Raw genomic sequence first — 27,671 nt, 5'->3', positions numbered from 1 at the left:
TGTCCACTTGTCACAGCGATTACTCATAGATACATAATCCGATTGCCGTTTGCCGATGACAGGCAACGTCGTACAGAACGTATGCACGTGCGAGCTATGATTACATACGATGACCGTGTTTATTCGCCGCAGTAACCATCCGAAGATCTGGAGCCGCGATGTACGTGCAATTCACGTAATGGCAATATATACAAGTACATGATTGCGATCACGATCTCCGACGTTGGACGTTGTAATACAACGCGTTAAAAGCATCATTGAATGCATTACGCAAAATAATGTAAATACAAAAAGAACATTAAATACATATTTTGAAAATATCAAATTTGCTAGATATATATCCTCGAATTATTTTAATCTTAACATTATATCGTCAAGTACAAAAAAAGTTCTCTTCAAAGTACATTTTGAATTATTATAGAATAAACATCTTGGAGCTTTCTCTTGTTTGTGTGCCGCAAACAAATTTTTCCCTCAAAGAAGAGATTTTTATTTTGATATTGATCATAAAACATCATAATTTTATTAGTGCGTGACGAATATTAGTGTAACTAAAATGTGACTCATAAAATTATCACGAATCTTGATACGTAAAAATTAAGCTCAAATTCTGATTTTGATGCTCAACTTCACTTTCAATACATACGTAACAATAATTGAGTACTCGCGCGCGCTCGTTTGTCAACAAATCTCGAGTCGATCATGTAGGAGTCCTTCGGTCTTTAACCGCAACGTGCGTTCCACAGTCACGCGAAAAAACGTATTCACGATATAATAACACGCTGCGTGGGCGCACGACAGAGAAGAGTGGGGAACACGGTCCAACGTAGTGGCAGGTCGCAATGAGTTTCATGGCTGCATCGTATGATCTCATATTGAATACCTTTTTGCGTGAGGCACTTTTATTGACGCTTGCCTTGAAAATTACGCCAGGGTCGTTTTATCAGTGAATTTCCGTGAACGAACACACGGGTGATATCGTGCGTATCGATGACCGCGAGTCGGATTTGAAGTTCACAGTCTTCCTGCGCGGAAAGTGATGATGACAAGGACGATGGGCGGCGACAGAGAGAAAGAAATGGAGACGAAAAAGATGCGATTGCACGACTTATATAAAAGCGCCGGCATGGGCGAAAGTGTGACACTTTTTGATCGCCCTCTGCGAAGCAAGATGTTCGGGTTGGTGCATCCGGGATTCGCGGCAAGTTTTGTGGCTGTCCTTTTGATCTTTGAAGTTTTGTTCACGCCGATTCAAGCCGAATACACTAATTGTAAGTAGATCCTCGCTAATTGATTTTTGCCGCGAAATTACAATGCCATGGATGATATTACTTGCTCCTGCAAGTAATATCATCCATAGCAAAAAAATATATTTTTAAATAAAAATTTTTAAGGAATAATTGAAGAGAAAAATTGGTTGTTACTCTCTTTAATTCTGAAGACATTTTAGTATAGGAAAGAAGTATTTTTGCAGGAACAAAATAAATTTATAATAATCGGGGACTCACTTAAGAGAGAATATGCGTATATTTTTATTCTCATTATTAATCCAAGAATTTTTCTAAATTTTTCTAATTTGTCTTAAACACTATTTATAAAGATGTTTACAAAAATTAACTTGGTATATCAAATTACCACCTTATTATTATTCTCTCAGAAAGGATTTCTGATATCAAGGCAAAAAATATTCTTGACATATTTAATCTTATTACAACCTTATGTAGTATAAAAATAAAACAAGATTAAGATTAAATCAGAAATTTCTACCTTCAGATCGGTTTATTCTTAAATCTAGAATGTCATAAGATTGTCACAAATTTACTAAATCATTCTAAGAAAATTAATAAGATAACATCAAAAGTTATTTTATTCTAGATTTTCCATTTAAGAATAAAATATTCTTCCTTTGATAATAAATATGATTGGCGCTATATCGATCCTATTTTATAATAGATCGAAGAATAATAGCATTAAGCCCAGAAATCTTTTCTGTGGGTGTAAAGATCTTCTTTCATTTAATTTCTTTTCACAACAGTAAATGTACGGTATTTTGCGTGGAATTTTTATTATTTCAATTCTGTATATTACATTTCTTATTTTCCAATTACGCGAATGCTATTTCATGCTGCAGCGTGCAACTCGAAATATAATGCCGCGCTGTGTCTTATTACGCGTTGTAATAGTAATAACGAAATGTTCATAAAGCATATGTACTATCACGCGCAGGAAGCGCTCCTGCGCACTTATTTTCGTAGCTATCCGTGAAGTGGAACCTAAAGCCTCTTCTGTGGTTCTCAAAGTTTCGGTAGTAAACTTACTTTATCAAACTACACAACATCTATGGCAAACTCTATATTAGTCAGTTCACTCGAAACTCTGAGAAGCTCGCCAACTATTCCCGTTGCAATTAATTTTTCGGAAACTTATTTACTGCATGACGTATTATGCAGCATACCTCACTTCGATATTATTTCGAAAAATTTAAATAATTGTGTTATTTTAACTTCAAATATAGGTCGTGTTCAGCTTATTTTACCTATCACACGGACATCAAAAATCTTTCTTTGGATCTTTCTCTCGCTTTTATAATTGTCTAAAGATTTTTTTATGTTAATGATAATTTACGATTGTAGATAACTTGAAATTTTATAAATATCATTTACGAATATTGATCAATTTAATCCTAATCTATATATTTCCTGACAAACTATTAATAAATTCTTATAAATTCTATTTTTTTCAAATTTTCTGTTGTTTTATATTATTATTGACAATATATACATACATTTTTATATTATCCTAAATATATATAATAATATATAAAATAATAAATTTAATTATATATAATACTATTTATATTTTATTATACTAGACCACAACATTGCGCGCGCTTCGCGCGCGCCACTTAGCATTTTTATATTGAACATTGCACTTTTTTTTCTTCTGTAATATTACTCTCACACACTTTATCATATTTAATGCCCTTCTCTATCTCACGCTCTTTCTCCCACTCTCTAAATTATTAATTATAATATTAATGATATTAATTATATTATTTTCATATTGTTCAATATTACTCTTACACTTTACTTTCTTATTTAATCCTCTTCTTTATCTCTCACGCTCTCCCACTCTCCTCCCTCCTCCCCTCTCTCACTCTCTAAACACAAATTAGTCATTATATTATATTTTCATGTTTCTTAATATCACTCTTACATACTTTATCTCCATACTTAATCCCCTTTAAATAAATTAAAAATTATAATATATTATATGTAATGTTACCTGTTAATTTTCAATCAATTTTCAAAACTTTCACTTTCTGACGAACTCTTTAGAAAATTATTGTACGCGTCCGGAACTATAAGAAAACTGTGTTAAAATAAATAGAATTCTCGATATTCGATTAGCATTTCTCGTCAACCCTCAAAATTCAAGTTTTCCGGAAAATATAATTGTTAAAAAAATGTTTTAATTAATTATATCACCTGAATTCTATAGCAAATTATTGTACGCGTCCGGAACTATGTGAGAATTACGTTAAAATAAATAGATCAGTCGATATTTAATTAGCATTTCAGGTCTAGCTTTAAAAATTCAAGTTTTCCGGGCAAAATAATTGTTTAAAAAATGTTTTTATTAATTATAACACCGTAACTTTCCAAAAACTATTGTACGCGTCCAGAACTATATGAAAACTGCATTAAAATAAATAGAACTGTTGATATTCGATTTGCATTTCACGTCTAGCCCTCAAAATTCAAGTTTTTCGGGCAAAATAATTGTTTAAAAAATGTTTTAATTAATTATATTACCAAAACTCTTTAGAAAATTATTGTACGCGTCTGAAACTATATGAGAACTGCGTTAAAATAAATAAAACTAACGATATGTGAACAGCATCTCACCTTTAGCCCTCAAAAGTCAAGTTTTTCGGACAAAATAATTGTTTAAAAATTGTTTTAATTAATTATAACACCGTAACTTTTTAAAAAACTCTTGTAAGCGTCCAGAACTATATGAGAATTACGTTAAAATACATAGATCTGTCGATATTCGATTAGCACTTGTCGTGTAGCCTCAAAAATTCAAGTTTTTTGGGCAAAATAATTGTTTAAAAAATGTTTTAATTAATTATATCACCTGAACTTTATAGAAACAGATTGTACGCGTCCCGAACTATATGAGAATTACGTTAAAATACATAGATCTGTCGATATTCGATTAGCACTTGTCGTGTAGCCTCAAAAATTCAAGTTTTTTGGGCAAAATAATTGTTTAAAAAATGTTTTAATTAATTATATCACCTGAACTTTAAAGAAACATATTGTACGCGTCCCAAACTATATGAGAATTACGTTAAAATACATAGATCTGTCGATATTCGATTAACACTTGTCGTGCAGCCTCAAAAATTCAAGTTTTTTGGGCAAAATAATTGTTTAAAAAATGTTTTAATTAATTATATCACCGGAACTTTACAGAAACATATTGTACGCGTCCCGAACTATATGAGAATTACGTTAAAATAAATAGATCTGTCGATATTCAAATAGCACTTGACGTGTAGCCTTAGAAGTTCAAGTTTTTCAGGCAAAATAATTGTTTAAAAAATGTTCTAATTAATTATATCACCTGAATTTTATACAAACATATTGTACGCGTCCCGAACTATATGAGAATTACGTTAAAATACATAGATCTGTCGATATTCGATTAGCACTTATCGTGTAGCCTCAAAAATTCAAGTTTTTTGGGCAAAATAATTGTTTAAAAAATGTTTTAATTAATTATATCACCTGAACTTTATAGAAACATATTGTAAGCGTCCCGAACTATATGAGAATTACGTTAAAATAATTAGATCTGTCGATATTCGATTAGCACTTGTCGTGTAGCCTTAGAAATTCAAGTTTTTCAAGCATAATAATTGTTTAAAAAATGTTCTAATTAATTATATCACCGGAACTTTACAGAAACATATTGTACGCGTCCCGAACTATATGAGAATTACGTTCAAATAAATAGATCTGTCGATATTCAAATAGCACTTGACGTGTAGCCTTAGAAATTCAAGTTTTTCAAGCATAATAATTGTTTAAAAAATGTTCTAATTAATTATATCACCGGAACTTTATAGAAACATATTGTACGCGTCCCGAACTATATGAGAATTACGTTAAAATAATTAGATCTGTCGATATTCGATTAGCACTTGTCGTGTAGCCTTAGAAACTCAAGTTTTTCAAGCATAATAATTGTTTAAAAAATGTTCTAATTAATTATATCACCGGAACTTTATAGAAACATATTGTACGCGTCCCGAACTATATGAGAATTACGTTAAAATAATTAGATCTGTCGATATTCGATTAGCACTTGTCGTGTAGCCTTAAAAATTCAAGTTTTTCAAGCAAAATAATTGTTTAAATAATGTTTTAATTAATTATATCACCGGAACTTTACAGAAACATATTGTACGCGTCCCGAACTATATGAAAATTACGTTAAAATAATTAGATCTGTCGATATTCGATTAGCACTTGTCATGTAGCCTTAGAAATTCAAGTTTTTCAAGCAAAATAATTGTTTAAAAAATGTTCTAATTAATTATATCACCTGAACTTTATAGAAACATATTGTAAGCGTCCCGAACTATATGAGAATTACGTTAAAATAATTAGATCTGTCGATATTCGATTAGCACTTGTCGTGTAGCCTTAGAAATTCAAGTTTTTCAAGCATAATAATTGTTTAAAAAATGTTCTAATTAATTATATCACCGGAACTTTACAGAAACATATTGTACGCGTCCCGAACTATATGAGAATTACGTTCAAATAAATAGATCTGTCGATATTCAAATAGCACTTGACGTGTAGCCTTAGAAATTCAAGTTTTTCAAGCATAATAATTGTTTAAAAAATGTTCTAATTAATTATATCACCGGAACTTTATAGAAACATATTGTACGCGTCCCGAACTATATGAGAATTACGTTAAAATAATTAGATCTGTCGATATTCGATTAGCACTTGTCGTGTAGCCTTAGAAACTCAAGTTTTTCAAGCATAATAATTGTTTAAAAAATGTTCTAATTAATTATATCACCGGAACTTTATAGAAACATATTGTACGCGTCCCGAACTATATGAGAATTACGTTAAAATAATTAGATCTGTCGATATTCGATTAGCACTTGTCGTGTAGCCTTAAAAATTCAAGTTTTTCAAGCAAAATAATTGTTTAAATAATGTTTTAATTAATTATATCACCGGAACTTTACAGAAACATATTGTACGCGTCCCGAACTATATGAAAATTACGTTAAAATAATTAGATCTGTCGATATTCGATTAGCACTTGTCATGTAGCCTTAGAAATTCAAGTTTTTCAAGCAAAATAATTGTTTAAAAAATGTTCTAATTAATTATATCACCGGAACTTTATAGAAACATATTGTACGCGTCCCGAACTATATGAGAATTACGTTAAAATAAATAGATCTGTCGATATTCAAATAGCACTTGACGTGTAGCCTTAGAAATTCAAGTTTTTCGGGCAAAATAATTGTTTAAAAAATGTTCTAATTAATTATATCACCTGAACTTTATAGAAACATATTGTACGCGTCCCGAACTATATGAGAATTACGTTAAAATAATTAGATCTGTCGATATTCGATTAGCACTTGTCGTGTAGCCTTAGAAATTCAAGTTTTTCAAGCATAATAATTGTTTAAAAAATGTTCTAATTAATTATATCACCTGAACTTTATAGAAACATATTGTACGCGTCCCGAACTATATGAGAATTACGTTAAAATAATTAGATCTGTCGATATTCGATTAGCACTTGTCGTGTAGCCTTAGAAATTCAAGTTTTTCAAGCATAATAATTGTTTAAAAAATGTTCTAATTAATTATATCACCTGAACTTTATAGAAACATATTGTACGCATCCCGAACTATATGAGAATTACGTTAAAATAATTAGATCTGTCGATATTCGATTAGCACTTGTCGTGTAGCCATAAAAATTCAAGTTTTTCAAGCAAAATAATTGTTTAAAAAATGTTTTAATTAATTATATTACCGGAACTCTTTAGAAATTTATTGTACGCGTCCGGAACTATATAAGAATTCCGTTAAAATAAATAGAACTGTCGATATTTGAACAGCATCTCACCTTTAGCCCTCAAAAGTCAAGTTTTTCGGACAAAATAATTGTTTAAAAAATGTTTTAATTAATTATATCACTGGAACTCTTTAGAAAATTATTGGACGCGTCCGGAACTATATGAAAACTGCGTTAAAATAAATAAATCTGTCGATATTCAATTAGCACTTCACGTCCAGCTTTCAAAATTCAAGTTTTCCGGGCAAAATAATTTTTAAAAAAATGTTTTTATTAATTACAACACCATAACTTTTTTAAAAACTATTGACACACGTTTAATCGGCATCGCGGAAAAGCGACAACAATACTTCGAGAGATGCGAGTATTGATGCCATGCCCTTTTTTAGAAAGGATTCTTACTTCTCCCCCCCCCCTTTCTCTCTTTCTCTCTCTCTCTCTTTCTCTTCCTCTCGTATATTTTTTATTTGGCTCTTTTTTCTTTTTCCCTGATTTCTTGTAATTATTTCAATCAGCTATCAAAAGTGACAGTTTGACAGCTGAAAATGACACGAAGTAGTTTGACAGCTGGAAATGACACGAAGTGAAGACAGTCACAACGCACTTAACAACTTTATAGCGAGACAGCCAATCAGCATCTCGGAAAAGCGGCAACAATAAATTCGATTCGATTTAACATCTCCTTTTTTAGATAGGATTACATTCATACAGAATATGAATAAAACAAAACAATGAGATGTTTTTACTAATTTTTGTAATGACTTTAAAATTGTTTAATACAAATATATGTATATAATTTTATTTATTCTTTTTTTATTGGATTATCTCTTGGTTATTTTTCTTCAGTTATTTACTGTACTATTATTCACAAAAACACGTTTATATTATGAATGTATATGGTATAGTACGTTCAGATGTATAGATTTGCTAAACGTAAATAATTGTAGGGATTAGTTATTCATGTGGGAAAAAATCTATATTAGATCTATAGATAGATATAGTTTGATGAATATATACCAATATGCCATCAAAGTTTTAAATGCATTTTCTATTTTTATAAAAACAAACAAACAATTCTTTCGTTTAATCAATGAAACGCGTGTCGCGTATCATAAAGTTAGCACAAAATTGGAAAATCGTTTAGTCACACGTAACTTTACTTTGCATTGCTGAAATCTCTAATGAGATTATCGAGTCATTTACGGGAAGAGCGCTGAGATGTAGCGGCGAGATGCGATAACATGCTTTGTTACTCCTCGAGGTAACTAGCTTGCGCACGCTATTCGACAGATACATTCGTATGTAAACAGTTTAATTATCATAATAAGGAAGCGTTAAATAAATGATGCAAAACAAGAAGTAATAGAAGACACCTAGAGGAAGTTTGTTGCAAATCGGCGAGTCTCATTGCAAAGTCAGTTCAGGAAATACCGAAATGTATTTTCCAATGATTGGAACAGCGGCTGCATATTATTAGATACATTTTATACAGCGGTTCGTTGCCGCTGCACCGTTGACGACGAGATCTGCCGCTCTCGAGCTTTTCTGTGGGTTGGCGTCCATTTAGCCTGAGTGGAGGCATTAGACGGTAAACGGAAGTCAATGGAGAATTCGGAATAGAAGCTTGCGGATTACGCTGAAACACCGGAAGTTAATAAACCGAATTTAGTGTTCGCCATTAGCATAGCGAATATTCCCTCCGCCACTGCCAACCAATACTTGAGAGTAACTTAACGAGAGACTGAAGCAAAAGAGACAATAAAACAAAAGAAAATATGTGACATGTCAATGTGTAAACGTTTTTTTGGAAAAATATTTGTTAAATATTACGTTTATTATTTCACTTTAATTTCAAGCCTATGTCATAATTCAGATTAATTTTGACTAGATAATATATAAAATTACTCAAAGATCTCTGCTCATAATATCGATTATAAAAAGTCTGATTCAGCGAAATAAAATAAATTTATTTTTAATTTTTAGGATAACAAAATATTTTGCAAGAATGACGCTTTTATTAGATACTACTGTTTAGATATTACTCTATTTCAGTATTTGCTGCAACAAACGACACTCAAGTGACTAAGCGCTAATATTCCAACCAAAGCATATTACCAATCACATCATTAATATAGCTAATTAATATGGCTAATACTCCTTGTGATTATGTAATTGTAATTCTATTTGTAATCTATTTCACATAGATAAAGTATATGCTAAAATCGTGCTTGCTAAATCGTGAATTTTAGGTTTGATTTGATTTTCCGTGTATTCAATCATTTAATTTAGTAAAATTTATCAGATTATTAAATAATATATTGTAGGGTAAATTCGGATATAACGGCCATAGTTTTTAAAAATACAAAACATACATTTATTTTTATTATTTTTTAATAGTGTTTAGTATATTATAATACTTGACTGAATCTTAAAGCATGTAGCACTGTCGACATTAAAAAGAAAATACTTAATAAAAATGTTATATTATCAAAATATTAAAACATAAACAGTGGTCAATTTTCACATCTTTAAAAAAAAGATGGCTATAGTATTATAAAACAGTTAGATCACATTTTATGTACTTAATATTTAGAAAATAATTTTAAAAACTTATAATTTTACATATTTAGTCTTATTGCCACATATTATTACATATTTAATTTTATTTTTTAAACATTTTTAATAATAAATGTTCATATAAGTTTAGAATCTGTTTAACTCATTGTCAAGAAATATCTATAATATTTCAAATTTAAAATATTAGGTTCGCAACTTAATTCTTGTCTTTTTATAAAATATATGCATAAACACATGCATTATTTATTGTTGTTTTTGAGGCCATTTTATCCAAACTGTGAGAGAATACGATATAGTATTTATTAAAAAATAAAAAAAGAAATAAAAGATGTAATCACACATTACAATTTACATACTTTACTCTTTATGTGTCTAATGTTAATTGTGACAGCTCAACTGTAATTTATTCGATATTGTGGCATTTTTTAATAAGCATATAAAATACTGTACGGACAAAGTCAAAAGTAATAACATGATATAATATCCACAATATTGTTATTTCAAATAGTATAAGCACATAAACTACGGTAAATATCGATTATCTTTGAAAATAATTACAAGACCATATTATTTAGTAATTGGAGAAATTATAGCAATTAGCCATCTTCTATGTGTGGCCATCATAACTCAGAAGTATACAAAATTCTTTAAGGACGAATCTTTTAAAGAATTTCGATATCTTTTTATCAAGACATAAACATATTTTGAATAAATTTTGATACAATTTATAATCGTCTTTTAACATCAAACCCCGTTTTTTTTTTTCAAACAAGTAGATACAGGAATGGGTAAATATTTCATTTCGCGTGTCAAATTTCGATGGCTAACCGACCAGACGATCGAGATAAAATGCATGTGCATGGAAAAAAATGATGGAATTAACGCCCTGCAAAAAATTGTCCCCCATATTGATTTACGTCCGAAAAAGCTTCCGTGTCAGAGACAGCGCGCTGATAGATTATTTGAACAACACGTCCCGGTTGCATAATGCAGGTTGTATAGAGTGTCATTATCTCGTTTACAATTCACTCTTTGGCGCGAAACATCAGACGGAGCACTGGCGCCCGAGTAAATTTAATAAAGGTAATTATTTGTTCTACCGGTAATAAAACGGCCGTTCCTATTAAATATTTAGGCTCTTTATTATGTAGAAGCAGACCAAAGTGATTTATTCATCAGATCGGCAACTATTAACTGTTCCTTCGTTGAACAATTACATTGATTGTTATGAGCATTAATTTTACGCATCGTGACTGAATAATCAACCGCGATATTATGCAACACACTGCGGGTGCAATGTAACGTTAAAAATAATTACTTTTTCAAGCCGTCGTTGAAAATCGAATAAAATTTAAATAATTCTAATTTAATAATACTATTGGCAGGTCGTAATCACAACATTAACGTCCATTAAATAGATTACATTATTTTCCGAAATTCTATATCCAAAGCTGGTGGCATATTTTATTTAATTTGCATAAATATAACACCTTAACATTATTAAAATATTTTTCAGAAATTTGGCTCAAAACCCGTTTTAAATCTAGCGATTTGTAAATAACAGGTAACCGGCGTTACGTGGAAAAATATTCCTTGCATGAAATATTAGGCTCGGATACTACCGTTATTTCGGTCGATAAACAAATTGCATTTGCGCGCAAATTACATTGCCGTTACGTCGCAGTTTACGACCGCTTGAATATATGACCTGCGTCGAAAATCGAAAAAAATGTGGTTTACCACTAACAGAAAAAGTAATGACATATTTTATAAAAGTGCTCGAAATTGAGGAAATAAACTTAGTCGAGTGATAACCTTATTTAAAAGAAAAAAAAGTCAGTCACATTTTTGGCACCGAGCTATCTCCTCGCAGACAAAAGTGAATACGTGTACAAAATAAAAAAATTAACGGATAAGCCTTGACAAAGGCCGCAGAAGTTGGGAAGTACATGACCTCGGCCGGCCTCGGTGTAGCTGAGTAACTCCAAGATTTTATCAACGACTGTTCAATGTCAAAATCATGACAGACGGTATCAGAAAGGTTCTTAACCCGCTCGAGGTCGCAAGAAGACTACATAAACTTCTAATGCCGCTGCAAACTCGCTCGGCTTATCGAGGAAGATACAGGAAAAAGACGACACGGAACATCCATTATTCATACGTTTCAATGATACAAATACAAATTATAGAGACATACTTATTAGTATATATTCGGAATTTTATTACTTTCTAAATTAATTCTTATATTTTTCTGAAAAATTAATACCCATCTCTTAATTATTTTTCTCTAATAAATGCATCTCAAATATGCCTCTAATATGATAAATCATGTGATAAATCGTGAAAATAATGCACTGGTTTTCGGGTATTATACATGTTTGACAGGAAACAATTTATATGCCTCGCCTATCGGAAGAGGAACCGAAATTGTAGAATTTATTAGCTGCAAACCAAATTATCGGAGTGATAAGAATGTAACTCTTAATACGTATCGTATTGATAAAACTAGGGAACGTTTCCCTTTAAAGCGCCGTCGCGTTACGATACCAATTTGGGATTTGTAACATTTTAAATTGGCCCAGAGAGAACACTTGATATAATTACTCAGTGAGTAATCTGTGAAGCACTTTTTATCTCGTTGGTTTTCCAGGTGAGATATTGAGCCCGAAATTGTTCCGACAGATGACCATGGTTGTCTCTAGATTTATCTTATCGTTGGCAGAGAATCAATATTGAGCAAAGTTTAATCTCCTTCATATTTAATATATATAAAGTAAAACACGTTGTGATGCGATATTAAGAAGAATTAATATTAATATTAATTTCATTTTTTTTTTCGTTGATCGTTTCAATTAAATGCGATACTCGTACAATAACTACTCGTCAATCAGCGACATGACAACGTCGATTATTGTGTCCTCATGTCCGCATTCAATTTACTTTGTCAATATAATAAACGTAACTGCGACTTCAGCTGCCAAGATATCATCGATTTACAGCAACGGCTAGGCTTCTCTAAAAAGCAGAGAGAGAGAGAGAGAGAGAGAGAGAGAGAGAGAGAAAACTCTTTTTTTCAACGCCCCGAACACAATTGACCCGGCTGGAAGGCTAAACGGGGGTTTGCCTTCACGCCAAACCTGGTCACCAAACCGAGGCATCGGTTGTATTATCATGATCGCGACCCTGGGCTGCTTTTGACATATCTATTACGCGTTTCGGAATAGAGGCGACTTCAAATTCTATGCTACCAACGCCTCCCTTCGGCCGCTTCGACGTGCTTTCCTCGCCCGTTGTGGAAGAGCGACGGGAATGGGTGGAAATGTGGTGGTGTAGGCGTAGAGGTCCAATTAATCAGTCGGGGCGTGAAACGAAAGGGGGATCGACTTGTGGGTGGTGCGCGGGGGAGAGGTACAGGGAAGAGGGAGTATTCCTGCGCGCGGGGCAGGAACGTCGCAGGAATTGTAGTGACAGATACGCCGTATCTGTCCCTATCTGCTCGGGGCATTAAATCCGTGCGACGCCAAGCGCTGTGCCGCTACGGGTGAGGGAGAATTCGCTCGAATCGGTTAACATTTCGGTAACGCGATTTCGGGTTTCAATTAATTGCAACACAGACAGGCGCGTCGCGCTGTTCAGGTCGATGCGAATTTTAAGAATGCTCTTTCTCTCCAAAAGCCAATCAAAATTGAAAAGAAATTCGTAAGATACGTTACGAGTGCTTCTCAATTGATTGAACTGATTACTCGTCTTTCTTAGTATGCACACATAATTAAATCAATCACAGAGCAGATCAATTCTTTTACAATCAAAGAAATCGATTATTTGTTTTCTAAAAAAAAAATGTTTTATAAACTTAAATATATATACGATTAGAAATGTTTGAATTGTTTTAATAATAATTTGTATAAATGAAAAGATGTAATAATGAACTATTGGAAAAGCTCTTCTATAACCTCTCTAACCAAATAACCGAATCAATTACGATTCGACATAATTGGTGCCATCTAATTATTATTAATTAATAACGCAATTTATGATTATTGTCTGCGGTATAACGATATATAATCGTCGATTGCAAACAAACGCGCCTTCGCTATTTTAAGGTAAACCTGCGTTTATGACGTAATAGTAAATCAGATATTTATTTTTGATGCTTTAGTTATATTAAACTGTATTAATATCTCTATCTTTTAAGTTTTTTAAATTAATATTAATAATCTTTACATAGTATTTAAGTTGATTGTTGTATGATTTAGACAAAGAGTTTCATATTTTTGGCACTGATAAAAAACAAATTTTTCAAAATTTTGTTAAGCGATAGTTTAGATAGTGTTTCTAAATACTATTTCCTAATTATTTACAATATTTATGCATGACAAACATGATTATTTCCGGAGAGTACCATGTCTAAAATCGAAATACAAGATATGTTTCAAAGAACATACGTCTTAAAAACACTTTTAAGGCATCTTATGTTCCAATTTTGGACATGCGTATTATCTATATAGGCTAGCTTATAATCTTATAATTCATCATATAAATCTCTGTTTGAAAAGAAATTTCATTATCAAATTAGTTTGTAGAACTTTCAATAAATTACATTATTCAAATCTGTTACAATGTATCTTTAAAATCGACCGCATTGTCACTCGTCGATCTTCCGACATTACTATTATACATGGAAGTCGCTCTACTCATTTACGCCATGTCACGAACATTAATCATCAAATACTAAGGACGATCGATAACCTGTCAATACGTTCTCGTCAACAAGAGTGCAGATGGTAATTCCCTATCGGATCGGAATAATCGAAACATGGACCGATGTCCGATGCTAACAGCATTTGATAATAATTGCATTATTTCATGGGATCCTTGTTTCTCTTAACTTTCTGAATAAATTCGCGAACAATTTATTCTAATCGGGAAAAATGTTGAATAAACATAAAGTATTAGTATAATAGTAAAATAAATAATCAAAAACGTAGAAGAATTGTAAAATACGATTCTTATATTGAGAATAACGACACGATTTATAAATAATTTATACAATCTCATCAAAAGTTAATAACAATAAATTCTCTTGCATGGAAATATTAAAAAACGCGAATAAAAAAAAAGGCACTAGTTGCGAGGAAACGACGCGTTAATTGGGTGTCCAATTAATTCCGTAAAAATGAAAAGTTTTTCTTATTAAGATAGAATAGGATGGCGCTCACTAACAGTATTATTAAACAGATTATATCACAACGTATCGTCCGATTTGGCAATTCTCTAGACACTTTCAATATACCGATACTCGTTCTCGCTTTATTTGCGTGACAAAAAGAAAAAGCGAGATCGAGCTGGCGTTCAAGATCGTGTCGCTTATCGATCGATTGGCAGCTTACGGTATTAAGCGAGGTCGTGCGAAATGTTTGCCTCGCGTCAAGATCGCCGAGACAATTAATCGTTATCGAGCATTAATCAAGGAAATCCGTATTTGATAGTGGCAGATGTTCCATGCGGTAGGAGCGAGATGAGAGAAGCACGGATTGTCGGAGGCCACGATGCGGCGCCACGGGAATTTCCATGGATGGTCGGTTTAAAAAGAAAAGGTGGACATTTCTGCGGAGGTGTTATTGTGAATGACAGAATTGTATTAAGTGCTGCACACTGTTTATGTTCGTAAGTAATTAGCGCTTTAATTATTTATATATTAAAAACTGTAAAGCTGCATTTTTGTATCGTAAACAAAAACTGTAAATTCTTTATTTTTATAATTAATGTTGAAAGTTTATCGCATCGTAAAAAAGTTTAATTAATTCAGAAAATCTTTTAAAACTTTAAAAACCCATTATTATTATTGTTATTATTATTATTATAAATAATTTTTTTAGAAATCAGTTTAATAAGAATTTTTTCAGAGTTGAAATAAATGTTACGAGGATATAGAGTACACTGAGAAAAATAAGTTATTAATTTAACTAAATTTTTCAACTTAATTACATTTGTTTAATTCAAATATTCATGTACTTCAGTCAAATATATAAAGATTTGATTTAAAATTCAAATATTTTATGTATTTAAGTTAAATAAATAAATACTTGAACTAAAGAAATTTGAGTTGAAAAATTTAGTCAAAGTAACAACTTTTTTTTTCAGTGTATAGTACAGAAAAAATCTAAACCTTACTTGTTGTGAATAATTATTTCAAGTTATTATATATTTGAAATATATTAATTGATTGATTCTTGTTTCTTTATAATATATATAATGTAACATGCAATTAATAATAAATGTTTAAAAAAATTTAAATGATATAAATGAAAATAGTGTATGTTGATAGCGCGTGTAGACCTAAAATACAATATAGCACGACCTTAATTTTGCTTCAGTAACAAGTTTTCAAAAGATGCATCTTCATTATAACGGAGTATATAGACTCTGTAAAGACTAAGTCCTTTACAAAGTAGGCTTTAATTTCAACGGTCGATCTGAAACTTACAATTTCTTAACAACTTTTAATAGGATGCTCGCATATTAAATCTCGTTAAATTCACCGGAGGCCTGATTATTATCTCAAAGGTTAGCTATGTATATTCTATTTGATGTTATCAAGAATTTTATTACATATCAGTTTTGTCAATATTTTACTTAATAATAATATTAACAATAATAATAATAGTTCCATATGATTAATAACTAAAATGTAGAATCTTTTAGCTTGACTGAGAATGAAGATAAAAAGTATTTCACAATTTCGTTTATTCCCCAGCATGGCTTACAATTTTAAACAATTATTAGACAAGTTCCTTAAACCTAGCATTGAAAATAAATGTTAAATAAATAAATTTATCAGATTTTTATAAAAACACAAAAAGATACAATTCCAATACTATCACAAGCAAATATTTATATAATTAATTGTTTAAATTGAGAGGATCAGTCAGACAGAATACTCAAAAATAGGATTTCAGAATATATAAATCACATTAATAGGAATTTATTATAAATATCGATCACGGAACATCAAATTAATAATTTACATAAAGATTGAGAGAATGTAATGATCTTGGACAAAAAAATCTTAACAAAAATTAGTATCAAACTATTGCATGCACATCCAGAGAATAGTCCAAGTTTAAAAGAAGTTGAACTTCTCAACCTCGGTTTATTAAGAATTAATTAACAAAATCTAAATCTGAATAAGTTCTCTATCTGTATCTATGCATGATAATAATTAGCCTTGGACAAGCATATAACCTTTGTTCAGTGGGGGACTTGTGTATAACATATAAACGGCTATGCAATTTTTTTTAACATTTCGTACAAATTATCAATGTGAGATCAATTATATCTGTGTACATTGTCTTTTTTCTATAATATGTATGGAGTAATTATCATATGTAATATGCACTCACGCAAAAATAACAGCGTTGGCTTAGAAAGAGGGTCAGTGATTATTCAAATTTATGATTATATGAGATATACACAAGTTTTATCTCATTTTCAGACGATTAATTTTTTTTTAAATTTCTACTATGCCACGAAAAATAAATCACATTCTTCAAAGAAAAAACAACTTGATACGTATACGCACGTATAAAAATGATGGCTGACATAAAAGAATTTACTATAAAATTTAACCGATGTCACAGAAATATTTCCTACCTGTTATATAAATACAGCAAATAGATATGCATCGTATATGATTTTTATCGCGTTACTAAGTCAAGCGGAAAGCTTCAAATAAAAACAAGTGAAAATCTCACAAAACATTCGTACAAAAATTCTCAGCATATTACTAATCAATCAATATAAATTATTCCTTTAATAAAATAAATGTATAAATATTACAAAAACCTAACGTGATTTTAAATCTTGTTTCTTGTACTAGGTGTAATGTATTAGATAGAAAATTGTTCATTATACGTCACTGAAAATCTCACTTCCGTTAATATTAAGTTAAAAATTTTGAATGTTTCTTTTTAGAACGCGTATTATAAATGAATTGCTATCATTGCACAGCAGACGAGTTTGCACAACAACGTATGCAGGAAAGCTTTCGTATAGATATAATTAAACGGGCGAGCGGACCCATGGCTGGGTGGGTAACAAAACGTACAGATATTGCGTATCCCTTTCGGTCACTGGACAGATTACAGAAGGACGGGATGGGGAGGGCAATAGAGGCCGTTCGGGGACGACGAGCGGCCGTAGAGAGAATTCAGCGCCGAGCTTGGCGTTGTAAACCATGATTGCGTGTAGATTACAGACCACTCGGTAATTGCTAGCGGCCATGCAAAACGTATGGAAAACGTTGCAACAAGATGCGAGGCGGGAGGGCGTGAAAATGAAGGTGGCTGTGTCCACTATCGTTTCACTTTACCTCATCCCTTTTCCTCCCTCTTTAGTTTTTCTCGCCGCTTGTGGTATCATTTACGCGCAAAAACAGACAACCTGACGCTCACCAGTGATATCTAACGCCTCGCTGCGTCAAATTTATGGCAACTAGATCCCTTGTTATCGTGTATCGAAATAAAAAGTAAATAAATAAAATTCATTGCAGTTTCTTCTCAGTATTTTTTAATTAAATAGAATTCTAGTTATATAATATAAACGCAACAGTAAACAGTCGATCTTGAAATCCTATCACATAATATAAAAATATATTGTTATACGGTAATTCAAAAAGGTGTCGTATAAGATCTTTTTTAATTTCCATGTTCATTCATACATTGTGCTAATATTCAGTTTATTTAGTTTTGTGTCAAATAGTACATGGTTGTAACTACTTTTTCATTTAAAAAGTTTTGAATTTATCGATATAAAATTGAAAAAAAGTTAATATCCTGATCTTACTATTTTATACAATGTTTAAAATTCATATTAATTCTTTATGTGTTTTACTTTATAAATATGCAATGGACATGGAATTGTAGTACTAAGCCAAAATTTTAAAAATTGTATAATCTTTTAAATAAATATCAATAGCATGTTTGGTATAAAAATTTCTAATATTATTCTTTCTAGTGCAGTGGTAATTAAAGTGCCACTTTTAATAATAATTTATCTTTTGCTTAAAGAACAAAGATTATTATTTTGTAAAAAATGGTTGTTTTCTATTATTATTATTAAGAGTTAATTTATATATTGTTATTAAAAGTTAATTTCCGTTGTTAAATTTCGTAAAAACAGGCATAAATATTTTACCTAACATTTATTATCCAAAAAAGACATTTTATTTAAAATAGTGATTCTATTTTCATACAACATAAGCTGTATGCATAGAAAATGGAACTCGTTAGACTAGTAAATGATCAAACAAATTATAACACATTATTCTATCAAACTGGTGACGCGTCGACCAATTACTATTAATACAATACGCGCGCTGTGAATAATACGGTTGATTAATCGTCATGCAAGCAGATATGAATTATGCCCTTGTATAGTGATACAAGAACTAGCAGCTTAGCGACGCAGCGTCGATATTTCTCGTTCGGCGATATCCCACGGTAAATTAATGTTCAGCAGTACCTTATTACCAACGTCATTCTGCGTGCAACATTGCGTAATTCACGGACGCGTCCGTGTGTCAATATACTAGTGCCACGAGAACTGCACGATTTAACGAGCCGGACCAAAATTAATTCCAATCGATTTACCAAATTACCCAATCGATTCGGCGTCCAATTAATTTTTAACGAAGTCGCTAATAAAAAAAATCAGTAGTCCTGGATAGCAAATATTGTTCATACAATGAAAAAAGAATGCAATTATGACAGTATAGACCGAGTAATTTACCCGTTTTAATTCATTTTAATAGATTGGAAACCGTATGTTGATTTTGTTCTTTGTTTCAATTGTCTTTTGAACAAATAAAAAAACAGTACAAGAAAATTGAAGACTTTTATAAATTAAAATATTTGAATTTTATATAGATGATTATTCGAGTATGTAAACTGTTGTAACTAAATTAGACCACATTTGATTTTATAGTGATCACATGACTATTAGAGCAAAATAATTGTTTGCATATATCTATGTAAAATTTATAACTAATTAATTATTAAATGTTCATAATGATCTAGTATGTTGTCAGAGATACTTCATTGAGAGTAAAACAATTCTTCATATTAACTATAATACCGATTCACGACTAATGAGATATCAATATCAGCCATTTAATTAATCAATATTTTCATAATATTTATATTTAAATATTTCATTCATCATGAATTAGAATTAGAATTTGTATGAAGAATCATGCTTGTTCTACTGTCAATGGAACATCTCTAATAACATACAAACCGAATAAACAAATTAACATCTAAATGTAAATGTTATAAATATTTATATATATAAAAAGACGGTTTTGAAGAATCTAAACATTTAGCTATATACAGATCAGAAAATAATTTTATTGCGTTTTATCAAATTAATTATGTAAGATATTCTCAAGCATATGATGAAAAATGTTGCAAAAATTTTGATATTCTATCTGCAGCTTGAGCGTTCTAATAATTATTTTGATGATTTCTACATAATTATTTTAATGATTTCTAACAAAAATTATTTTCTAATCTACAAATTAGAATTTAGTTAGACACATTTAACTAAATTTTTAAACAACTTTAATAAAACCGTCATTTACGTGTAATAATATGATGTGGCTATTATATTTATGACAACATACTGAATAAACGAAAGTAATAAATCTCATTACAGTAAATATTATCAATTTTATGACAAATTGTATGATGTATTAGAAGTAATTTTTTATAACCGATTGCTACCAATTTATCTCAAGTAAAGACATAATAAACATAATGTTGCATATAAACAAAAGGCAAACGTCTAATATAAGCCAATTTTATTAAACGTTTGCCTAAAACAAATTAGCATTGCTGTAATGGTCGTCGCAATGCATTTCGTCGCAACGAGCAACGTCCTCCGTTGCGATCCGTCTGAGCGCTCGTGCATTTTAATTGGAAAGGCGCGACGCCGGTGGAGAGAGAAGCGAGTGCCGGAGATGCATTGAAAGTAAACCGTATAATCCGTGAGCCGCGGAACAATAGCGGGGACTCGACGACGATGGAAAGGTCCATTAAGGAGGCTTTGTAAAGAGCGGCGGCGAAACAGGGCCTGGAAACTTAGAAAACGCTCCGCGATAAACTCCAGAGGAGCGTGAGGGAAGATGTGCAAGGGTTTATTGACAAAAGTGGGACGGTACGGGCTTGCGAAACACAGTCACGAGATGCGGGACGGAGATGAGGGGGGAGGGGAGGTACGAATGGAGCGGATAGTCCTGATGGAAGGAGTGCCGTAATATTGTTAATTATTCAGAGATACTGTGAACCGATTAATTAACTGAAGCCACTCCAGCCAGGTCAGGTATTCAAGGGAGCTCTGCAGAGACGCGTCGTTCGAGCGGGACAAAAATCCCGGTTAAATAATTACTGACGTCCAAGGAAAAGAAACTGCGAAAGAGCTGGAATTCGTCGGCACAGGTGAGGGAGGGAGTTTAGGCGGGAGAAAGAAATGAAGGGATGCATCTCGATGGTAAGGGATTTTTTTCGCCTCGAACATTTCTATTCTTGTTGCCCTAAATTTGTGCAATGATTGCTTACTGGTATTATTCCTCCATTCATATTAAAACTTGAAGTTTTTTGTGAAGAAATTGAAAGAAAGAATGAGAAATACGTTTTGTTTTTTGCTCGCGATTTTTACGATGCGAAAATAAAGATTTTTATGAGAAGCGTGTAAGTCAAACCACTCTCGGGGTTTCCCCAACATTGAAAGATATGTACATCTCAAACTTTTTGATGGATTTTTGTATACGACATGTAAAGTACACATGTAAAAAATATGCGCGTGTGCTTCGTAATTTTTCAATTCAATTTTACAAATAATTGCAATAAAAATAAGTAGATTATATAGAATATATATTATTTTTCTCGTAATGTGTTATTGTTTTCGTTTTTTTTACATTTTGCATTGTTCTTAAAAAATAAGAAAATAAATTAAATGCTGTAAGTTCGAATGCATGTATGTGTATTATAATTGCAATATACTTATATAGCATATTGTTATACGCCAACAAAAATATTCATATATTAAAAATAATTAATCGTGTAATTTATACTTTTGGCATTCTGTAGTACATATCCTCGTGAAAAAAAGAGGAAAACAGAGAATATGAGGGAAAATGTATTTGTTTTAACAGCGTTTGTTAAATAATTCAGAGTATATCATTCATAAATTAAATCTTTCACCTTCGGTTCAATTTCAGCGCCACAAACAAGAGGATTCCAGAAAGAGAAGTGCGCGTAATTTTGGGCGCACATAATATAAGCGATCCGGCCGCAAGATATGAATTGGTCAAAAAGGCGATGTTTCATCCTGGCCACACGTGCGGCAAGTTTGTGGATGATATTGTTCTGCTGGAGCTTGCTAGACCGATCAGTTGGTCGGAAAGCGTGAAACCCGCATGTTTACCGATGGCCACAGGGCAACCAGGGTATAGCGCCTTCAACGACGTCGATGCTTTAGTTACAGGATGGGGATATCTCGTAGAAGATACAAACCAACGTGAGTAAATAATTGCCCCTCTTTATCGATATTGATTACGTACGATGGGTGACGTGCGACGTCCTAGAATTAGCTCTCATTACGCCGGCTATGTATTTGCGTACTTTGATGTCTCGACAAACGTAGAAAGTTATTATTTATAAAGTTACCACCAGACGTTTCAATTTGTCCCATAATATATAGTAAAAGAATTTTTCTTTCAAACATTTCTTATAAATTTTATAAAATATTTAATCGTAAGAGTCAATTAGATTATCAACGACAATTATGCGTTTTCGAACGCCTTTGATGTCTTTCAATTACTATTAATAATTAACGAGTACGTCGAGAAGTACTACATTTTTATATGCGAACACGATTGCGTTATTCATAGATCGTGAATCCCCATTAGGCGGATTACACAAGGCTCATACTTGAATGTCGACTAAGTTGCGAATATATTAGGGTCTTCATAAATACCTGAGATACATCGGTAAGCTTGAAGAGTTTCGATAAATCTTAGCACGATAACGATCGAAGCGACGAAACACGCGCCAAAGTTTCCATAATCACCAAAGTTCCTGCGAGCGTTGAAGTCCCATAGCGTGGAAGTATATCAACTCTCTCTCTCTCTCTCTCGCCATCTCCCTGAAATCAATAAAATGGACAAGGTCATTTTACTTGTAAAACAGAATCATCAAGATGCGCATTATTTCTAGAAAAAAGTTATTTTAACCTGAAACATTAATTAAAATGTACAAATATAAAAATTTTGTATACTACATGTGCTCCAATTACAAAAGAACTTTGATATTTCAATAAACAAAAGTAATACTTTATATCTAAAAATTGTCAAATCAATATAGTTCATCTTGTAGTCAGCTCGAATTTCATGTTATTAATTAGTTTCATTAGTTTAGCATTAATTGCATTTTTATTTAAAAACTGTAAAGCATTTTAGATATTATAATTAATGCAACAATTAGATTACAACGTAAATGAGATATGCAGTAATTATTATTAATTAAATTCATCCGTTAAAATATATTATGGCTTTTCATGAATAATGCTTACTATGTTTTCATGAATAACGTTTTGCATGTAACAGTTCTTCATGCTGATACCGACATGACACTAATTTATATTAAAGCATGCATTACAAAGTTCAAATATCATAGTATGATTTTAACACTGCCATATCAAAATGTTTTCTCATTATTAGAACTGATGCACAGTTCAAGTCAAATCTGTCTTAGGACCGATTTCACCATCTCCGATTACCTTAACCGGTTAAGATAATCGGAGATGGTGAAACCGGCCCTTAATGATATTTGGAGTCCCGTCTTAGGAGAACGACGAATGTTAGCGATAATCTGTCCGCGAAAAAGTCACAGCGTACAAATCACTGTTACGTTCCAGGCAAGAAAGCGAACGTGCTGCAGAAAGTGGAGGTTCGCGTAATAAACAACACTAGGTGCGGCAAATGGTTCGCAGATCAGGGCAAGAAAGTCGACATTGGAACGAATCAAATGTGCGCCGGCTGGGAGAAAGGAGGAAAGGACGCATGCTGGGTAAGTGAAAGATATGTTTCGCTGCGAAATTCGGTTCCTTCCGGTCGCGCGAAACGTAGTTGCGTAGGCATTCAGATTTTTACGTTTCCGCATCGCTGCTCGCACCGCGTTGCTTGTCAATCGCTTGATCATGGAATTCATGGTTCGTCAGGCGGGCACGACGCGAATTTCAATAAATACCCACGCTACCGTGGTAATGCGCATACAATGCTGTTCAGGCATGATAGCCGACCATGCTAGATGATACTGGTTCCCGGTAATTGGATCGTATATAATTGCATTGGCCTCGCTCTGCGGATCTCCAACGTGGGCCGGTATTTATGCGAAATTGTAACAGGGACTGGAGAAGGAGCGATAACGTTTACTAAAAGAACGAAAGGCATTGTATAATCTGTATTATCGGCATGATTGCTTGATAAAACATAACAAGTTATTTTTTTAAACAAAGCATATGTTTCTCTAACAATTAATAATATTTAATTTAATCAAATATACACGGAACAAATTCTGGTTTTTGAAAAAATAAATAATATAAATTGGACGCAACTGTTCATATCACTAATCCACGCACACGTATACACGTATACGTGGAAAAAACATTTTTTACTGAAATATCTGAAAATTGAGATAGATTCAACTCTGAAAATAATTTTGTCAAACTACAAAAAAAATTTTGTAAGATGATCAAGGTGATTACAAAAAGAACAAAATTTTTTGCAGCATTGTTCCTAATGCTTGAGCGTTTCGCATAATTATTTTAATTGTTAAACAAAAAATTATTTTCACATCTGCATTTAACTAAATATTTAGATATGTTAGCAAAAACCCTTTTTATATCGTGTATGTTAAATTTATTTCAAAATTATTGTCTCTTTTTTTATATTATAAGAAACAGAAGAGATATGACACCATATTGACGACGTTGTAATAATTTGGGAGTCAATGATTTCCTTCCTATTCTCGTGTCCGGCATCCCTCTTAACGTTGATAAGGTATACAACTTCGCCCAAGGCGCGAGTACTAAATTTACGTCGTCAATTGAGACCAACAGCACAGTTTCCGCAAAGGCAATTCCCACGGGAACCCTACCACGACATTACCAAGTCGGCGTCCATCGGAACAAAAATGAGAATACCACTCTCGATCTTGTCCTCGATAAGTTTCCTTCGCGCCTTTATCAGCAATTTATATTTTCTCTAGACGAAGATATTCCCGGGAAAACAATCGAAAACGCGGACATATTGGTTCGAGATATATCAAAGAAGAACAAAGTCTCGAAAGTACAATCTCGCTGAAGATTCCGATGGGAATTGAAATGTGCTAGATTTCCTATTTACTTCGTTTGCGCGAGAACTACGACTGGCAACTATAAAAATTGATTTCAAGATATATCGGATGTAACGCGGATCCGAGTTGAAGAATGTTATATTTAGCGCATCGAAAAGTGATCAATTCCCTATCTATTTCCCTAATAATTTTAGATGTCTTTCTAAGAGAGAAATTTCGATACGTAATATAATTATTAATTTCCAAATTTAACCTTATTTTAAGGAATTTAGTATAAATAATAAATCAAGTTCATTTAAATAGTCGAATCTGTCAAAAGTATGTATTGCATACTGCAAGTGTTGCATATTACATTAGTAGAATCTAGCAATAGTTGGGTACAATCGACAGTTTCTCAGAAATAAAGCAGAAAACGATGTGATATCATAGCAAGGTGTGCTCTATTTCTCTGTTACATTATAACAAATTGGAATGACAAACACTAAATTTAAAGAGAACACAATAAACAGGAGAATCTGCTCTATAGTTATGACTAAATTTATTAGCATACCTGTTAGTATACTGTTAGCATTTTGCTATCTGGTTTACATTCATTGCTCAATAATTGAAGTTTTAATGAATTAGACGGTATTCTTCTAAGAACTGTTGTATTTATTTAATAAAAAAATATCAAATGTCAACATTTTAAATCATAAACAATTAAACCTTTCTTTTAAATTTTTCACAAGACCCAGAGAAAAAGCGCAATTTATGAATTCTTCAAATTATTCAAACTATATAAATGCCCGAAATATCGATGACAATAAACATAATATCGTTAAAAGCCCGTTTCCATTTTGAGATTTACGATCCGGATCTGTGTGGTATCGACGATACCGAAACCATCGTGATGGATACTCCTGCCACCCTGCAATCCGTATTAGAGCAAGTGGAATTTGTACCGCAACGTTTACCATAACCACGGAAGCTTACGGGACGACTATACGCATTCTGTATTTTATTTCAGGCTGACAGCGGTGGGCCCCTAATGGTCGGAAGTCATTCTGCCGAACCCTTGATTGTCGTAGGAATCGTTTCGGGCAGTTTTGGGTGCGCGCGCCCGCGACTTCCAGGAGTTTACACAAGAAATTCCTATTATGTCGATTGGATAATTCAAAAGATAAAGTCTAGCCGATATCTTAAACATGGAAAAAAATTCCAACTTTCATTTTATTCCAAATCAAAAATATAATATACGTAACGTAGTATATATATTACAAATGTTAAAAAATATGTAATATGTTCCTTTCTGTTTTTCTTTTACTTTTTACAGTTATATTTAATCTAGTTCATTTTACAAAATATATAAGATTAAATATCATCAAAATAAGTATCTTGAATCTCATAGAATATCCTCATAGTAATGTGATGTACAAAAAATATTAATTTCTCAGGAAAGAAATTAATTTATTATATGTATTTATTAAGTCTATAAAATAATTACTTGTTGTAAATAATTAGTATATTAAAAAAATAAAAAATAAGATATAAACTATATTATTAATTAATATTCCAGAAATTAATTAATGTCCCAGTTCTAATGACATATATTAAGGTATATATGTTCTGAAAAATTTTAATCATTAAAATTATAATTTATTCCAAATATATATTACAATTATTTGGAAAAATAAAATAATGCATCAGGGAAAACTTTTACCATATGTATTAACACCTCTCAATTATAATTAATAAGTTATAACATTTAATAATTACAGTCTTTTTTGTTTTCGTGGCCTTGGAGGATTCCAACTTACTCTGGTACTATCTGTAATTGATACAATGTTCAGTCCTGTCATTTGAAGACCTTTTATAGAAGACTGCAAGCCATAAAAGTTTTAATATTAGAATATGTTACTTGGCAGCTATAGTATATATTGCATTAAATATAGAAAATAAAAAATAACATTTGTAAAATACCCACCATTCTACCAGGCCCAATACCCTGTACTCGTATTCTCACTGTGTTCACACCATATTCAAGAATACGCTGAAAAATAAGCAAATATATATATTTCAAAGATAAATACATATATTTGTATTTTGTATAATTAATACATCATATTTCATGCATAAAACCTCATAACAGATCACATTCCATATATGCTTACATTGCCAAGAGTCATAGCTGCTTGTTGAGCAGCAAGGTTTGTCCCTTTCTTAGCATTCTTAAAACCCTCTATACCTGCCGTATGCAGTGATAATACCAATCCACTAGAATTCGTAAACGTCATAAGTGTATTGTTAGGAGTTGATTTTATATTGACAATATGCAATTCCTTGTATGGTACACCATTGAAAAGTCGATTCGGCGTATCTGCGTCAGGAAATAGATGTCCTCTATAAAATCAAGAGGATCAATAAATTTAATTATACCACTTCTGGTATAACCACTTCTGGTGATTGTAATAGTAAATCTTTTTTTCTGTCTGTACAGCCAAGATAATACAGTTTAAAAATCTAACACAACTTGAGACTGTTTTACAAGCTATAATAAAACTGCAA

The 27,671-nt window shown here is 31.9% G+C and overlaps 2 protein-coding genes across 5 annotated transcripts in view; one reads left to right on the top strand and one right to left on the bottom strand.

The window, feature by feature from the left end:
- LOC105837301 overlaps positions 1–27,671 on the bottom strand; it is a 115,007-nt gene that overhangs the window by 86,965 nt on the left and 371 nt on the right. For 3 of the 4 annotated variants that reach the window (XR_004962539.1, XR_004962541.1, XR_004962540.1), the window contains exons 2-5: positions 27,278–27,506; positions 27,091–27,156; positions 26,883–26,986; positions 22,750–22,917 (exon numbers count right to left, since the gene is read on the bottom strand). Coding sequence is in view for 1 of the 4 variants with exons in the window: in XM_012681938.3 (XP_012537392.2) it covers positions 22,839–22,917; positions 26,883–26,986; positions 27,091–27,156; positions 27,278–27,506 (478 nt within the window). In the remaining 3 variants the exon portion in view is untranslated. Of the gene's footprint in view, positions 1–22,503; positions 22,918–26,882; positions 26,987–27,090; positions 27,157–27,277; positions 27,507–27,671 lie in introns of those variants that run through there. The other variant, XM_012681938.3, reaches the window with a different exon arrangement.
- Positions 822–26,647, top strand: LOC114254715 (anionic trypsin-2). The gene is made up of 5 exons (XM_028191711.2): positions 822–1,271; positions 15,204–15,381; positions 21,992–22,290; positions 23,689–23,840; positions 26,134–26,647. The coding sequence occupies exons 1-5, from the start codon at positions 1,040–1,042 to the stop codon at positions 26,356–26,358; spliced, it is 1,086 nt and encodes a 361-aa protein (XP_028047512.2). The 5' UTR covers positions 822–1,039; the 3' UTR covers positions 26,359–26,647.

Source organism: Monomorium pharaonis, chromosome 3 (assembly GCF_013373865.1).
Source record: "Monomorium pharaonis isolate MP-MQ-018 chromosome 3, ASM1337386v2, whole genome shotgun sequence".
Classification (NCBI taxonomy): Eukaryota; Metazoa; Arthropoda; class Insecta; order Hymenoptera; family Formicidae; genus Monomorium; species Monomorium pharaonis.
Note: the sequence above shows the minus strand (reverse complement) of the source record. Positions and strands in the feature narration are given on the sequence as shown.

Bases quoted from the DNA above. Each gene is read 5' to 3' on its own strand.
- LOC114254715 (XM_028191711.2), top strand. From the start codon at position 1,040: ATGATGACAAGGACGATGGGCGGCGACAGAGAGAAAGAAATGGAGACG. The intron at 22,291-23,688 runs GTGAGTAAATAA...GTTACGTTCCAG, and splicing joins CGTAGAAGATACAAACCAAC to GCAAGAAAGCGAACGTGCTG. The intron at 23,841-26,133 runs GTAAGTGAAAGA...ATTTTATTTCAG, and splicing joins GAGGAAAGGACGCATGCTGG to GCTGACAGCGGTGGGCCCCT.